Genomic DNA, 16737 nt, shown 5'->3' with positions numbered 1-16737 from the left:
AGGTACTGAATAGCCATGTTGGCAGGATGGTTAGAAGAATAAGGATTATAACCTTTCTATTTAGAGAGGGGGTAAATGCCCAATTTCGTGTTCCCTAGTTACCAATTCTAAGAGACATGGAAGGAGGGCTCCCACATACTGCTTATGTTTCAGATGGGAGGCCGTCTGCCCCCGGAGCCTTATAATACAGCTCAGATTTGTAGGAACATTAAGTAACAGCCTATCAGTGTCTACCAATCGCAACAATGGGATATCGTGAATAAATCTTTCCAACTAGGGGGTTGTATTTGTCACCCTAGATTGGTATTAATCTGAGTACAATCTATGAAGCTCAACAAGGATACCTGTAGTGTCGCTGATCGTATTACCATTATGGGTTTTAAGTGCTGAAATATGGTTGTTTCCATTCTGCGTCTGCACTATGGTTGCCAGAAGATGACCCGTCTGGACTCCCTGATTGAACAATGCCTGCTTAGTAAAGAGCCTCTTTTGACTAGCTTTGCTCAAGGGCAATTTCTCATATTGTTCTTGCATTACCAACCAATTAGCCCGTGCTATCTCATCCTCACCGCTTGTACGTGATGTCAGTACATGTGACTAGGTACAGGAGCCCCCAGTGGAAGGGAGAGAGATGTGGGACACAGGAGGAGTTGTGCTGCCAGACAAGTGAGCCTGTAACACTCTGCACAGCCAGATGGGAGAGACCTGGGGAGCCTGGCAGGCAGAGGTGGTTTCACAGACCATGCTGAAATCTATTGGAAATCTGCATGCAGTGTGTGGCAGCAATAGATCCTTCTCTCATCCGATTCAATCAGAGAGGGATCTATCTGGTGATCAAATATGCCGCCCCATCTCCAAATGTATGGGCACCATTAGTCTGCAATGGCTTAAAACTGATTCTAGTTATACCTTGGATGATTGTCAGTGGCAGACAGTACAACACTGGAGAACATATATCCTTTTATACATTTTCCATGGAGACATTTAAACTTTAAAGTCATTTGGCTTCAAAAGATTTCCTATCGCGGGTTTCCTCTTTCTGTACAATTGTCCAGTGCAGGGGCTGGTGAAGGTATGCAATGCATTATTAATAGAATGTAAGTGCTCATTAGAAATGCAGAAGCTTTTTCTAATACTTGTCAGCTTTCTGTCTATGTACTAAAAATAAAATGCAGAGCATGTCCTTGAGCAGCCCCCATGCTGTATTAGAAATGAATGAAGCTAGATCAGTTTTCCATTGAACAGTTCCCATTATGCTCCTGTACTGTAGCTGTTGTAAGTCAAGAGATTGATGTGTACAGTTCTATTCTCCGATTACTATACTCCTGGACATAATTCTGACCAAAACAGGCCCTAATCGTATAGGCTGAGCGTTCTGGAAAGCTGGCAGTTGTCTGTAGGTTTAGATCTTAAAGGACAGCTGAAGCGAGATTTATAATGAGGCTGCCATATTTATTTACTTTTAGCAATGCCAGTTGCCTAGCAGCCCTGCTAATCCCCTGCCTCTAATACTTTCAGCCATAGACCCAGAACAAACATAAGCAGATCAGGTGTTTCAGACATTATTGTCAGATGTGACAAAATTAGCTGCATGCTTGTTTCTGGTGTTACTGGCCAGACACTACTGAAGTCAAATAGACCAGCATAGCTGCCAGGCAACTAGGATTGTTTAAAAGGAAATAAATATGACAGCCTCCATATTGTTCTCACTTCAGTTATCATTTACCCTTGAGGTAGTGCCCATTCTGCCTTCTTTTCCACACTGCATGCAGATTGCACTGCTGCTGTGCACACTTGTGGAATGGTCATTATTCTGACGCTGTATTGTGCCCACGCATTCTGCAAGCTGTTGTGCAGTCACAGGAAACTATTATGTCCTCATTCTTCGCACTTGTGGTATGTCTTCTCATTCAGCCGCTGAAGTAAGATAGTAGTTTCCTTTTCACTCAGTTGTAATCAACATTGGTCCTACTTACAGAGCTGTGTTGTTATTCTTAGAAGACAAATGCTTTTTCAACAGTTCTGTCAAACTATTTTTCTTTTTTTTTCTTTCTCAGAGCTGCATAAGGTTGTAGCCATTTAAGTTGTCAATCAGAATGTTTCACTATTGTTTCACTCACTTGTTGTTTCCTTTTCTATGAAGTAGAAATCTGTGCACAGCATCACAACAACCAGTTGTTGTACAGTAATATTTAGCTGGGTGGCTCAATGGCATAGTAGATAGCTCTGTCACTGGATCAGATCATTTGGACAGAGGGATCAGCATGCATCTAATAAACATCAGTTTTAATAATCTGTGCGTTGTGTGCCTGATGCAGCTAGTGGTTATTAAGGTTAGGCATTAGGTGGGGGATTTGTTTTAGCCACTTGGAGGGGTTATTTGGTTTAGGTTCTTTGTGTGTGGCGGGGTCGGTGTTTAGGCGTTAGGTGGGGAGTTTGGTTTAGGCACTAGGTGGGGAGAGGGGGGTTGTTTTTCGCTATTTGTAATCTACATGCTGCCATTAGGTACTATTATCCAAAAACATGGTCTGACGTTCCACTGCTATGCCAATGACATGCAGCTATACCTGTCCTTCAAACCTGGTGGAACAGAGCCTTTATATGTACAGCCTGGGTATATTTACAGGTTGGAATATTGTCATTCCAGAACAATTGCAACAATCAATTCAGACAAAATCAAACTAATTACACCTTCATTTCTACATAAATTCTCACCTGCCATAATGTCATTCTATTTGGGCCGCCTTTGTAGTGCTAATTAGCAGCGCTTATGAAGGTGATAAATTACATTCCACCACTTTAATAATGAAACTAGCAATTGTAAATAAAGGTGGCCATACATCGGGCGACTTGGCGGCCGATCGAACGTCCGATTTAATTATTATAATCAAATTGGATGAAAATCAGTGCCAGCAAGTGTATACCCGACCGGCAGTGCGACCAATTTTGGGACGAAAATTAGTCGCATTGTCGATCCCACATGCTGCAAAATGTTGGACCGACTTGCTCAATCAGGTGCGCGGCGGGAATGGTGTGCAATTTTGCAACGATCGACGAATGGCCCTTCGCTGCTCCGACCGCACTCTGCTGTTCATACACGCGCGCCCCACGTGGTTTCCTAGTAACGGCACGCGTGTGACGTCACACGTGCGCTCCCTTACTAGGAAACCACGTGGGGCGTGCGTGTACGTAGAGGAGGAATCCAGGACACCAGCGGGAGACCGCGGACAGGTAATGTATACCTTGCAATGGGCACTGGGGGGCATTTATCATTAGGGGGGCAGCTAGGTGGACAGAGGCTGCTTCACAAGGCCGATTCCAGATCGATTTCATGCTGAAATCAGGGCTAGCTTTAGGGGGGTGGCAAGAGGTGGCAGAGCCCCCTCAAATAGACTTCTTGCCCCCTCCAATCAGTGCCGCTGTCTCGGAGCTGCTGCTTCCTGGTCCGTGGAACGCAGTCAGTGTAGTGAGCGGTCATGTGCTCAGTCACGGCCGCTATTTCCTCTTCCTCCTCTCCGAGACGACACTCTGCTCTGACGCAGGCAGTGGCGGGAGTGGGACAAGAAGCCGCCGCCCCGCATAGACTAGGAGTCGACTCTCTCAGAGAAGGACTTAAGGTCCCGCTCCTGCCACTGCCTGTGTCAGAGCAGAGAGTCCTCTCGGTTAGAGCAGAATAGCACTTGTTCTTCTGTTGTTGCTTCTGGCTACCCGCCGCCGCAGTGCGTTCTGCCATCGCCTCACCTCTGTCTGTGGCTGCTGTGCCACTGCCAGTCCAGTCAGTCAGTGTCACTGCCAGAGGCAGTGCACTGCAGCCTGGCTGGCAAATCATTCAGATTGCCTCATTTATTTTGTGTGTGCACTCAATTGACTAAACTACTCAGGCCCTCAGCTGCCTTCCAGAAGCAGTCCTGTCATTCAGTGTCACTGCCAGAGTGCACTGCAGCCTGGCTGGCAAATCAATCATTCAGATTGCCTCATTTATTTTGTGTGCGTTCTTCGCCATCTGCCGCCGCCTCAGTGCGCAGAACTGTATTTGTGCTAAAAAACAAAACAAAAAACAAACACGCAGAATTGTCTTGCAAGGAACCTCTGCCAGATTACGTGCATTTTTGGTGAAATGCTGTCAGATTACATATATTTTTGGGGGATACACTACAGCAGACCTCAAACTTCCCCAGAAGACCTTTAACACCGCTGCTAAGGTCATGGATATTTGGCCCCACCCATGACCACGCCCACGGTCTGCTGCATGATCATGCCTATTTTTCGGCACCCCGCACGTAAATTTCTGTCTGCCCCCTCATATGTGCCTGTCTAGAACCGGCACTGGCTGAAATTTGTTCGGGAATCGGCCTGCAGTGTATGGGCAGCTGACAGATCTCTCTCATCCGATTCGATTAGAGAGAGATTTGTCTCTCGTGTAGCCAAGCGATAGCGCATAGGATCTGAACAGCACAGGAGTTGTCTATGCACTTCTGCCGTTCTTGCGTGTCGCACACCATACTGCTGCCGAAATGCGTACGACAGCGTGTATGATGTGAACGACGCCTAAAAATGTGTGTGCATTTAGTGTTAAGATTTTTCCCATAGTGATTCACTGAGTAAATCAAGCAGTGCTTGTCAATAATTGTGCCTCAGCCACAATCCTAATCATATGTCTTTAACAGCCGAGCAGGATTTGTGCAGTGGAATTAATTTAGAGGTGTGTGATCAGCTTGATCAGGTGATAGATCTGTCAGGACCTGTTCATGTTGTGGGAAGATCCAAAGGAGTGAATAGAAGTATTAAAAAATACCGGTACCTCAAAATGCTTACCAAAGATAAAATGCCTGTGTTACAAATGCAAAAATGCCTGAAAATTCTTAATGACCATGAATATGCTCAGACTGTAACTATAGGGCCTGTTTATATTTGCTTTGGTCACATATGGGCATTTTATTATGCTTCAATAGGCCTTCCATAAAATTGGCAAACATTTTCAGGTATTTTGAAGCATTTTCTAATGCTTCGTTTCACATTCTATGGACTTTAGACTTTTGATTGTAAAACGCTCATGTTCATATGATCCTGACCAGCAAACCAAATCCTAATACATGATCATATTCTTCCCTATAAGTCTTGCTACACACCAGTAGCCATTACTGCAACATTTTACTGTCATTTTTCTGGTACAAAGCCAATAAACGTTCACCAGTATATTTTTGTGGTGTGGAAGGAAACCAGAGCACCTGGAAGAAACTTATGCAAACACTTTGAGAACGTTCCTGGCCAGGAATTTAAACTTGACACTCTGGAGTTGTAAGGCGAGAATTGAAACCACTTAGCCACTGTGCTAGTGTACATTTAGAATGAACGCATATGAATTCTGATGCAAGAGATTAACATAAAAATTTGGGGAAATATCTACCTTTTCTCATTCTCTCACACTAACCTCTCCCCACTCAAACAGCTATCACCTCCCCTCTCTGGGCCTAAGACTAGCCTGCCTCTCCATTCCTAACACCAATCTACCCCACGGGTTTGGCTTTATTCTAGCCAGACTTGTTACTATCTGTTCCTTCGCACTAACCCTCCAACCCTGCTGCTACTGTGGAGATTTGCAGGTTAGGATGTTCTTTCTTATGCTACATACACACTTGAGATAAGCCTTTGGAAAAGGCAAGATCACAGACCAATTCTACCCCATTCCATGTAGTATGAGAGCCATACTCTATGCAGTCTATTCTATGGAGCTGCACTCCTCATCAGATAAAAATCTTTGCAAGATGCTGCACACAAAGATGCTGTACACATTCAAATGATCAGTATCTGCAAAAGATCCGTTCCTGCAAAATGCATTCATAGTCTGATATCTGCAGATCCTCATACACACCTTGTTTAACAGACCTTCATCTGCAGATCAGATCCACCAGGATGGATCTTCAGATCTGCAGATGATTCAGATATGCAGATGAAGTCTGTTAAACAAGTGTGTATGAGGATCTGCAGATCTCATAGACTATGAATGCATTTTGCAGGAACGGATCTTTTGCAGATACTGATCTTTTGAATGTGTGCAGCATCTTGCAAAGATTATCTGATGGGGAGTTCAGCTCCATAGAATAGACTGTGTAGACTCAGAGTATGGCTCTTAAGGCCCATACACACGTCGGATTTGCGCGAACGACGGGTCGTTTGAACGTTCCGTCGTTCGCACGTTTCCGCATGAAATCCGGCGTGTGTACAGACTATCGTTCGGGAGATAAGACTGGTTACCAACGATCCGCCGGGCGGATCGCTGGTAACCAGTCTTATCTCCCGAACGATAGTCTGTACACACGCCGGATTTCATGCGGAAACGTGCGAACGACGGAACGTTCAAACGACCCGTCGTTCGCGCAAATCCAACGTGTGTATGGGCCTTTACACTACATGGAATGGGGTAAAATTGGTCTGTGATCTTGCCTTTTCCAAAGACTTTTATCTCAAGTGTGTACGTAGCATTACTCATGACTAGGGATGGTCAATGAGATGCAAAGGATTCTGTGTTGATGGATTATGAAAATTCTGTATGTAAATTTACATCTTGAAAATAAACCAGTTGAATCCCACAAAGGTGGAATTCAGATTGTTCATATTCAAGCTAAATGAATTGGTCTATTAACTAGTGTTCTGGATTGCCACCACTGCATTTTATAGTAAGAATGGGCCCTAAAGTGACTGTCTAGAGATGTAAGCAGAACAATAATATTAAATGTTTCTAAGTCAAAAAATGTTTAACATATAGTACACTAGTCAAGGGGATATTAGAGAAAATGTGACACTTTGACTCTTCCCTCGCTTTTGAGAACCAACCATTTCAGCTGATTGGTACCGTAGATAAGAGAAATCTGTAAATGGTATATTCCAAAAATGTTCTAAATGCAAACAGAGATGTATTAGATTATGCCTACATGTATTTTAATGACAGGAACTAATGCCCCTTAAAAACAAAAAATACGGGGCCTTGGGGTAACGCTTGAATGAAACAATAAATAAGGATTCTACTTTCTTATGTTAAAGGGGTATAATATAATGTCCGATGGCTTGCAGAAAAAAATCAGATGTACCGTACGTAATACAGGCCCAAAAATGTATTAATGGTCAAACTGATGCAGCAATGAAACTTAAAACTTGCTTTGTTATGAAGAAGCTAATGACCTTTGTGGTTATTGGTATGTACAGTACATTATTAATCATCGTGCCTGTCTGTAACATATCTGTCCGTCTCTATTGACTTTTTTTTCCTAATGAATAATATGACACGTAACTCTGGAGGAATTTAAAAACCCATAGCAGGCAGTTTTCACCTGCTTCAGTGTATTAAATGTATGGATGAAAATGCATTTTGTTGATGACACAAGCCTCTGGTTTCTTATGTTCTCATGGCTGTGCCCCCCTCACACATGGCCGTATGTCACCTGTGCGAGTACGGCTGTGCCTGTGCAGGAAGTCAGCGCTGCACATACACGAGCCACTCCGTGCTACTGCGCAGGCGCAGCCATACTTGCACAAGCGCACGCACAAAGGGGCATGGTCGCAATCTGAAAGAGGGTCCTGGGCAGCCGCAGCGGTCTCCAGCAGGACGTGGAAAGCCTCTGGATGTTTGCTTTGTTTAGGTTTGTCTTGAGTTCTCTTTAAGGAAAGTCTCTTTTTAACAAGAGGAGAGAGAGGAGAGGAGACCGGCACTGCAATCGACTTATTTATTCCATGCTGTAAAAGGTGCATACAAAGAGTCACATACTCAGTGCAAAATAGTAAACATACCAGGTGGATGAAGCAATGTGCAGTGCAAAATAAGAAAATTGGATAAAACATGATCCAACATAGGGTGATTAAGGGCAGGAATCTGCCTATGTGACACTGAACTCATACGTGAATAATGTTTTATCCAATTTTCTTATTTTGCACTGCCTTCTCAACATTGGCCACAAGATGGCGCCCATCCGCTCTCGGATTGCCGTGTATATGCAATAGCATTCAGCAGCCACCTAATAAGTGTGGACTGCTCAGGCAACCGTAGAGGGGAAGTGCCGCCCTCCAGGAAGTCCCGGCTGGAGTGCAGATGCATTCCAGCATGGGATTGGAGACTGCAGGAGGAAGTGGGCGGTTTCTATCGGCGTGGACACGCCGAATGCTGACCCCGGTATGTATTTAATCCCCGGCCAGCACCCAGCCCGCACTAGAGCCTCCGTTGAAGCGCACGTCTGCGCGAAACGGCCGTCAGGCCCACCGTGCCCAGCACCCACCGGCACCTACATTGCTTCATCCACCTGGTATGTTTACTATTTTGCACTGAGTATGTGACTCTTTGTATGCACCTTTTACAGCATGGAATAAATAAGTCGATTGCAGTGCCGGTCTCCTCTCCTCTCTCTCCTCTTGTTGTACAGCATTACTATTTCCTATACCAGAGCACGCAATTGCAACCATGCTGTTTGAAGCATAGTGGTCCTGCCAGCTCCCCACTCAAGATTGTACACCTGCTGCAGTGCCAACCTGCACACCTTTTTTTCGCTACAAAGTCTCTTTTTATCATTACTACTACAATTAATTACGGTATCGCACACATTTCTTTTAAGTTCAGATTTTGTTTGTGTTCTGCATTTATTTAACCATAAAAAGTGCAATACATCCTTTTAAAACATAATTCCTGGGCCCTTAGAGGAATCTTAATGTGAAACTGGTCAGGGGGAGAGGAGACAGCACTCCTATATGATCCAGGTATTTAACATACAGGCACTCTGTCCGAAGGGTCCATTGTTAGCGGACTGTATATGCAATTGTCAGTTTTTTAAGTTTTTTTTTATATTTTAAGAAGATGTATTGGACTTTTAAATGGAATTTGAAGTGAGAGGGTATGGAGGCTGAAATATTTATTTCTTTTAGAACAATGCATATTGCCTGGCTGTCCTAATGATCCTTTGCCTCTAATACTTATAGCCATAGACCCACAATAAGCATGCAGATTGGATTTTCTGAACCAAGTCTGACTGGATTAGCTGCATGCTTGCTTCTGGTGTGTGATTCAGATAGTAGTGCAGCCAAAGAGATCAGCAGGACAGTGAGGGAACTGGTATTGTTTAAAAGGAAATACAGTATATAAGTACATTTAGACAATAGAGCGTAGACCCTGCCTGTAATAAGAATATTACATTTGACTTTGAATTGACCAATATGGTATTTTTAACAAGTACAATACAAGTATCATGATTCAACACCTTTTCCTATCCATATGTACTACAGTTAAAACATTTGTACTTGTGCTACACACTTGGTTCATAATGTTATGTTTTTTGTTTTGTTTTTCCCCAGGTAAACAAATGCTAAAGATATATGATGGTCATGATGCAGTGAAGCGGAATCAGCCGCGCATTATTTCTGTTCCAAGAATCACTAAGAACGAGGAAGTAGTGGTAAGTTAAACTGTGCAGTCATTTCTCCTCCAGCTACATTAAGGAATTGACTTCCTGTGAGATGTCACAGTTGGTGGCACCTTTCAGTGGGCAAATGCATTATTTTTATGACGCGATACCATTATTTCTTTTCCTGTTCCTTTTAAGGAGGCAGCCTTAAGGGCATTCTACATTCCTGATGAACCACAAGACTACGAACTTCAGACGCTGACTCAGCAGACGTTGGTCTCTGATGACATCATCAACAGAAATGGAGCAACAGATGATGGCAAAGTCAGTTCAGTATTTAAGGAAGCAACTCCTGAAGCTTGGATAATCAGGGCCAAACCAAAAGAAAGAGAAGTCATTAAAGTCTACCTCGGCTGGATGAAGTAAGTTGCATAGATATTGTGTGCTTTATCTTATACTTTTAATTTTTTTAAATGTATCCCCCTTTTAGGACACCACAATAGGAGTTGTTTTTTTTAAATCACATTTTGTATACATAATACAAATAAAAGCATAGTTACACTATGAAAAATAGCACCTGTCAATTGAGTTAAGCCAGTCAAAAATATAAAACCTTCAACATCAGAAGCTTTGTCTATTGCTAGGCAAAAAAAGTACCTGACTATGATCCAGTTTTCTTTTTTTTAACATAGAAAGATGCTCCCTTTATAATGTATGCCCCTTATTTCCCCAATAGGGTGAATTACATCCATAAAACAAACAAGGTGGTGCTTAGGTAGAGAACAAAGTAGGCCTTGACATCCATTTCATACAACCAGCTTTTTTAGGGCTCTTGCAAACGCGTTATCACCTAAGGCAGTCCTAGTTCCTAATTCACCCCGAAGGGGAAACTATTGCGTTGTACAGTTAAAAGCTACCAGAGGAGTTACAACTTAAAGCGGACCCAAACCAAACATTTTTTTTATTAAAAATATTTAGTTGCACCACTCTGACAGATACAAAGATAAATAAACACTTCTTCAAGCCTATGAGCATTTCAGTGCATGCTTTTCACCCTTCTCTTTTCATAACTAGGGTTATACTGGGGGCAGCCATTAGCAATTCCTCCATTGCCAGACACCATCTACTCCACCAGTTTGCTGGAAAATTCCCGGCAATTTGAAAAGGAAGGGAGGGGTTCCTCCAATAAATGTAAAATATTTTATATTTGTCATCATGCAGCTGAAAAAAGGCTGCTATTTATTATAATTTAGAAAATAGATTTTATTTCTAAAATCTTATATTTTTAATTTGGGTCCACTTTAACACTCTGGAACACTTTGTCTAGTGCGAACAGTGACATTGAAGTCAATAGACTTTCAAGTTACCTTGCTTACCACATCCTAGGTGCAGTCTGTCAAAACGGACGTAACAGCTACTAGTGTGAAAGAGCCTTAAAGTGTACCAAAGACCTGGTGAAGTATAGATTTGATACTTACCCGGGGCTTCCTCCCGCCCCATAAAACACGTCTGACGCCGTCCTCCCACTATCTGCCGTTCAGCCGCAATCAGCCCCGGTAACTGGCTCAGTCGGGTCCAGTCTGTGTCTTCTGCGCATGCTCAGACCTCCCACGCATGCGCAGTAGACCCGGACTGACGCTACTGAGTCAGGTACCGGGGCTGATTGCGGCTGAACAGCAGACCGTGGGAGGACGGCGTGGGACCCAGATGTGTTTATGTGGTGGGAGGAAGCCCCGGGTAAGTATCAAATCTTTACCAGGTCTCTGGTACACTTCAAGACTCTACAGATTCAGGATTCACTTATGTATTTTTGTACTTTATATTTGCTGTGTTAGGAGGATTATCAAGGCTTATTTCATACGGTCTGCCACATTTGCTGGGAATTACTTTTTGTAGAACAGTCTGCATAATCTTGGCCTTTACAACAAATTATGCTTTCTATCATTACAGATTCCACCTGTCACACATGGTGGTATGCATTTTTTTTGTTGACTGTATATTCGACTCTATATGAACCAGTTGACTATTTTTTGCACTTATATTACGGTATTTTTCCTTGTTCCAGAAAAAACCCCACATCAGTTCTCCATCACCCTAAACCCTCAAGTGTATGGTAAATATAGATGACAGGTGCACCTAAGCTCTGAGTAGTAAAAGCAAGTGACTTTACCTTCTGTTACCACACTGCCAACTTCTAGAAATGAACTCACACAACAACTTATGCCTTAAATATAAGCACTCCCGTAGCACTTGTTTTACATTAAGCTGTCAGGCTGGGTTATACAGCTCCAGTATTATCTGAGTTCATGTGTGGCTCTATTGAATTGAATAGCTTAATGGTCAATGGTAAAGATTAGCAATTTAGTGCAACCATGTTATTTTTGTGAATAGCTTGATGTTCTATTATTGTGAATATATATATATTATATGTGTTTTGATTTTAAGGTTGTACTTGCTTTCCCTTACCCCCCCCCCCCCCCCCCCCAATAAATCCAAGGATTTCCCTGCTCTCCCACCCACCTCCTGCTGGGAGTCAGGACCAGGTAAACTAAATGGTGAATGCAGTGAACAGACTGCTCGGACCAAACTGGGTGAAATCACTCTGTATTTTTATTCAAAATCCAGACATCACAAAAGCTGATGCATATCAGATAATAGTGGACCCTTACTCATAGCTTGAAGCTGGAGGCTGGATAGTTATGGTTAAGGGCTCTGCCTCTGACACAGGAGACCATGGTTCGAATCTCGGCTCTGCCTGTTCAGTAAGCCAGCATCTATTCAGCAGGAGACCTTAGGCAAGTCTCCCTAACACTGCTACTGCCTATAGAGTGTGTCCAAGTGGCTGCAGCACTGGTGCTTTGAGTCCACAAGGAGAAAAGCGCGATAGAAGTGTTTGTCTTTGTTTGTCTTTTACTATTGTGAGAAATCTCAGATGAAAAGTTGCTTGAATATCATCACTAGTGTCCTCTTGTACTGCTGTGTAAGCTGGGAGCAATTATAGATCTCACCTTACTTCTGCTCTCCTTATGGCCCTATGTTGTGAGCCTGTGCAGAAAGTAACAATATTAATAAGGATGGCAAGTGACCCAAGTTTTTACAGTTATATTGATATTTACTTTTTCTGTTCCCCTTTCCCAGCCTCACCCCATAATACAGTTTATGCTGTAGATTAGCAGTGGTGAAACTACAATTGTGTAGGAGCCACCATGTAAACACTTAAAAAAAAAATAAAAAAAAATAGTAGACTGAATTTATAAGCTCTTGCTGTAAATGTGTGTTTGTAGGACTGCAATAGCACAACTTCTAATTCACAAACCTTTTACCAGTGCTCACGATATTCCAATATGACCCGAATGAGGGATGCACATTTTGCCATTTAATAGCACACACTTTTGGAAATTTTATGTTCCTGGATTACTTGTGGTGCCCAATATTCTGCACTGTCCTTTAAACTTAGTAAACCAACCCCATACACCCCAAGACTGGGCACTTTATTGTATTGATCAATTATCAGCTGAACTGACAAAAAGTCAGTTCAAATGTACAATTGCTGATTGAATTATATAGCCTTCTCCTGGAGCTAGGGCCATGTTATTTTTATCATTTATGGGTCTGCAGACTGCTGATGCTAGGAGATATACAACAGGTGATTCGTTTTGCCTCATATGAATATAAAGATGAAGTAGACCAGTTGTTTATATTTTATTGCTGTTTACTTTCATTGTGAACTGTAAAGAACCTCTCTCTTCATCGTATTACACAATTTCCTGTACTGTCAACTTTTTTACGCATTCTTTTGTAGATTTGAAGCAGTATTTAGCATAAATTGTAGCTTTCATGTGTAAACTGGTAGATTTTGCTTTAACAAAACAGGAAGATAGTTGACGTTTCTCATCAGCTTTATTGACCAGTTAAAAGAGGATGTGGTATATGTCTATAATTTTATGCTTGTGGTTTTCACAAGCACAAAGACTATGTCACTTTTCAAACTGCTGCCATGTTATGAGGGCTCTTCCACACTTATGTGTGTTTTCATCAATTTGTACTTTTTCTCTGCATGTGCATTGTGCCATTATGTGCCATTATGTGCTTGTTTTCATCTACTATCATTAACATTAAAATGTGTGTGCTGTAATGCAACATGAAACAGAGGTCTGAAATCAAAACAGTAAATTAAATGCCTTGTGTTTTTAACCATTTCAGCCCGCGGGGATTTTTCACCTTATGCATCAGAGCAATTTTCACCTCCCATTCATTCGCTAATAACTTTATCACTACTTATCGCAATTTATTGATCTATATCTTGTTTTTTCCACCACTAATTAGGCTTTCTTTGGGTGGTACATTTTGCTAAGAATTTTAACAGGATTAATAAGAAAAAATGGAAAAAATTTATTATTTCTCAGTTTTCGGCCATTATAGCTTTAAAATAATCCACGCTACCATAATTAAAACCTACCTTATTTTATTTGCCCGTTTGTCTCGGTTATTATACCATTTACATTTTGTCCCTATCACAATGTATGGCACCAATATTTTATTCGGAAATAAAGGTGCATTGTTTCCGTTTTGCGTCCATCACTATTTACAAGCTTATAATTTAAAAAACATTGTTAGTATACCCCCTTCAAATGCATATTTAAAAAGTTCAAGTTGTAATTTTTTTTTTCAGTAAAAAATGTATTTGGGTAATATTTTGGTGTGGGACATAAACAGTTAATTTTTAATGTTGTTATATGTGTAAATTGTAATGTAAAAATGTAAAGATGTAGTTTTACTATTTGGTCACAAGATAGCCACCTTCATTTTTGTTTTCCCCCTTTTCGCTAAGCGGAAGTACAAGGGGGATGCAGAAATTTTTCTGGGCAGAAAAACTGAAGCCTCTTATTAGAGCGCTTCGTTTTTTTTGCGGGGGAGACTGATCGGTGATCAGGAACCATGTCACTGATCCTAGGGCTACCGGGGGGGGGGTTCACCGAGCAGCCGCCCGGGCAGAAATAGTTAACCAGTACCATACCGCCCAACTTTTTGGGGAGGTATGGTAATGCTAAAGCAAATACAATTCTGGGATGCATAAAAAGGGAAATAATATCTCGAGATGCTAGTATACTACTCCCTCTGTATAAATCACTTGTGAGGCCACATCTGGAGTATAATAATAATTATTATTATTATTTATTTTATCACTAGTAAAAAGGCCCGCCCGTTAAAGTATATGCACACTGCCTGAAGTAAATGCACACAGGGAGCTGCTTGCTTGGCAGTTGGAAAAAGCTGTTATTTCCCACAATGCAATGAGGACCTCTGTGAACCACACACAGCAAACTGTCAGGTCCGGCCCTGTGTCCTAACTGCCCTGGCTGCGCACATGCTCAGTACAAAAAAGCCAGGGACACACAACCATTCAGTTGATGACGCAGGGACACTTGCATTTTATTGTATAGGACTAGCAGACCCAAGCCCGTTTAAAAACGGGCTCTAGGGTCCGTGTTTGTCGCCGCTGCATGTACTGCACACTCGCGTGCACCCGCTGCAAACACCCTGCGCGCGCACCCGCTGCAAACACAGTGCGTGCATACCCACCACACGCGTGCGTGCGCACCCACTGCACACCCAGCCACCCGCTCACGCCTGCCTGGCTCCCTGGCCCATTCCTCCTGTCTCTGTGATGCTGGGTCTGTGCTGCACACATGCGCAGTAGCAAAAATCATGGACCCAGCTACACAGACAGCACACGCAGGGACACGGATTTTATTATAGAGGATTTTATTTTTTCTGTTTGGACGAATGTCTTTTTTTTTTTTCAACCAAACTAACTATGCAACTATGAGAAAGAGGGACAGTTTGAGAAACACCCCTGCCAACTCCTATTTACTGATATAAGAAAGAAATAAAACAAAATACGCAGTTTTATGATTCACACCAGACTGGTCCTCTCTATCATCATTAGTTCTCCTTTATCTTAACATTGAAAAAATAAGAAATAAATACATTTTAAATGATAGAAGTTTACATTACCGTTTAGTTTCAGCCGAAAATTACATTTATTTGCTTAGGTCTGTACATGAGTCCTGAAAGAGGGATACATGAGGAAGAAACAGTGACAGAGGGATGTAGTTCCCTCTCAAAAAGGTACAGTTAGCAGCAATGCGTTACAGGTGTATGCAAAAACACATATACATACATAACCCTTCACAAAACATATCACACACATTGTCTCATCTGACTTATTCATTCATTATTTATTTCTCCTTTTCTGTCTAAACTCACAATTCATTTCCCTTAATCAGTTTATCTCATGGAATTAGCTCTCCTTTGGCCTGATGCACATACCTAGTATATTACCGGTATGAATGGCAGCAGCGTACCTCTCAGTAGTAACACTTGCGTTACCAGCCAACGGCCGGTAGTGCTAAATGTGTAACATGCAGTATTCTGCTGATGGGAATATTGGTAATATTGGTAGTAATGTCGTATGCTAGTAGTGCATGGCAATGTATTACTGTAGGTTTGTGCATCAGACCCCTTATCTGTTAATAACATGAAGTAGCTCTCCTTGGGGTTGATGCACTAACCGCTGGTAATATTTCTGTGTGCAGCCATCTTTAATTGTGTAAAGCGCTGTACACTGCTGACATTAGTATTGGTAATATTGCCGTGCACGGTGTGCGAACGGCAATATTATTGGCGGTTGGTACATCAACTGCCTTATAGCTGAAGTGAAAAAAACAAGTAAGGTGAGATAATGCAAGAGAAAAGCTTTGTGAATCTACCCATAATACATGAAAGAATCCTCAATGTAGGGGAAATGACGTGATTTTCATGATATTTATACCTACACCCTAGCTTTGTGATTTGCATGCTCTGAATTTCTCTGCCCGCGATGTAATTCTTTAATCGCATCTTCTATGCATCATGTGTTAATGCACTACTTATTTGATGAAAGTCAAATAGCAACTGTGGCATTTGTAAAAGTTTGACCAGTAGAGTGTTGTACCCTGTTAGCCATCAGTAAAAGCAAGAAGTTTTGAATCCAGATAAAATCAGGATGAAGAAAATGAGTAAGCTTTCAGCTATGAAGTCTGATGAAGGCTGCACAGTCAAAAGCTTACTCATTCTCTTCTAAGTTAGCCAATAAATTATATCACCGATTCAAAACTTCTGCTTTTTAAAGTTTGACCATACTAGTAAAACAGTATTTAGTAAAACTCCCTTTGGCATATATCAGTCAGTAAAAACTATTTTCTCCTAACGTAAATTAGCTGCATGTCCTTGCGTTGGCTTACATCCGCTGGTTTCCTGTGCCGCTTCTGAACTGGCCACTAGAGCTCCAGGCTCACAGTCATGTGGCCAC

General features: G+C 42.0%; 1 protein-coding gene across 1 annotated transcript in view; it reads left to right on the top strand.

Annotated features, from left to right (window-relative positions):
- DGKQ (diacylglycerol kinase theta) overlaps positions 1-16737 on the top strand; it is a 225499-nt gene that overhangs the window by 130490 nt on the left and 78272 nt on the right. The window contains exons 8-9 of the mRNA XM_068234259.1: positions 9334-9434; positions 9582-9805. Of these exons, the coding sequence (XP_068090360.1) occupies positions 9334-9434; positions 9582-9805 (325 nt within the window). The remainder of the gene's footprint in view (positions 1-9333; positions 9435-9581; positions 9806-16737) is intronic.

The sequence above is a fragment of the Hyperolius riggenbachi genome, chromosome 1 (genome assembly GCF_040937935.1).
Source record: "Hyperolius riggenbachi isolate aHypRig1 chromosome 1, aHypRig1.pri, whole genome shotgun sequence".
NCBI lineage: Eukaryota > Metazoa > Chordata > Amphibia > Anura > Hyperoliidae > Hyperolius > Hyperolius riggenbachi.
The sequence above is the reverse complement of the archived record's forward strand: the minus strand, read 5'-3'. Positions and strand labels throughout refer to the sequence as shown.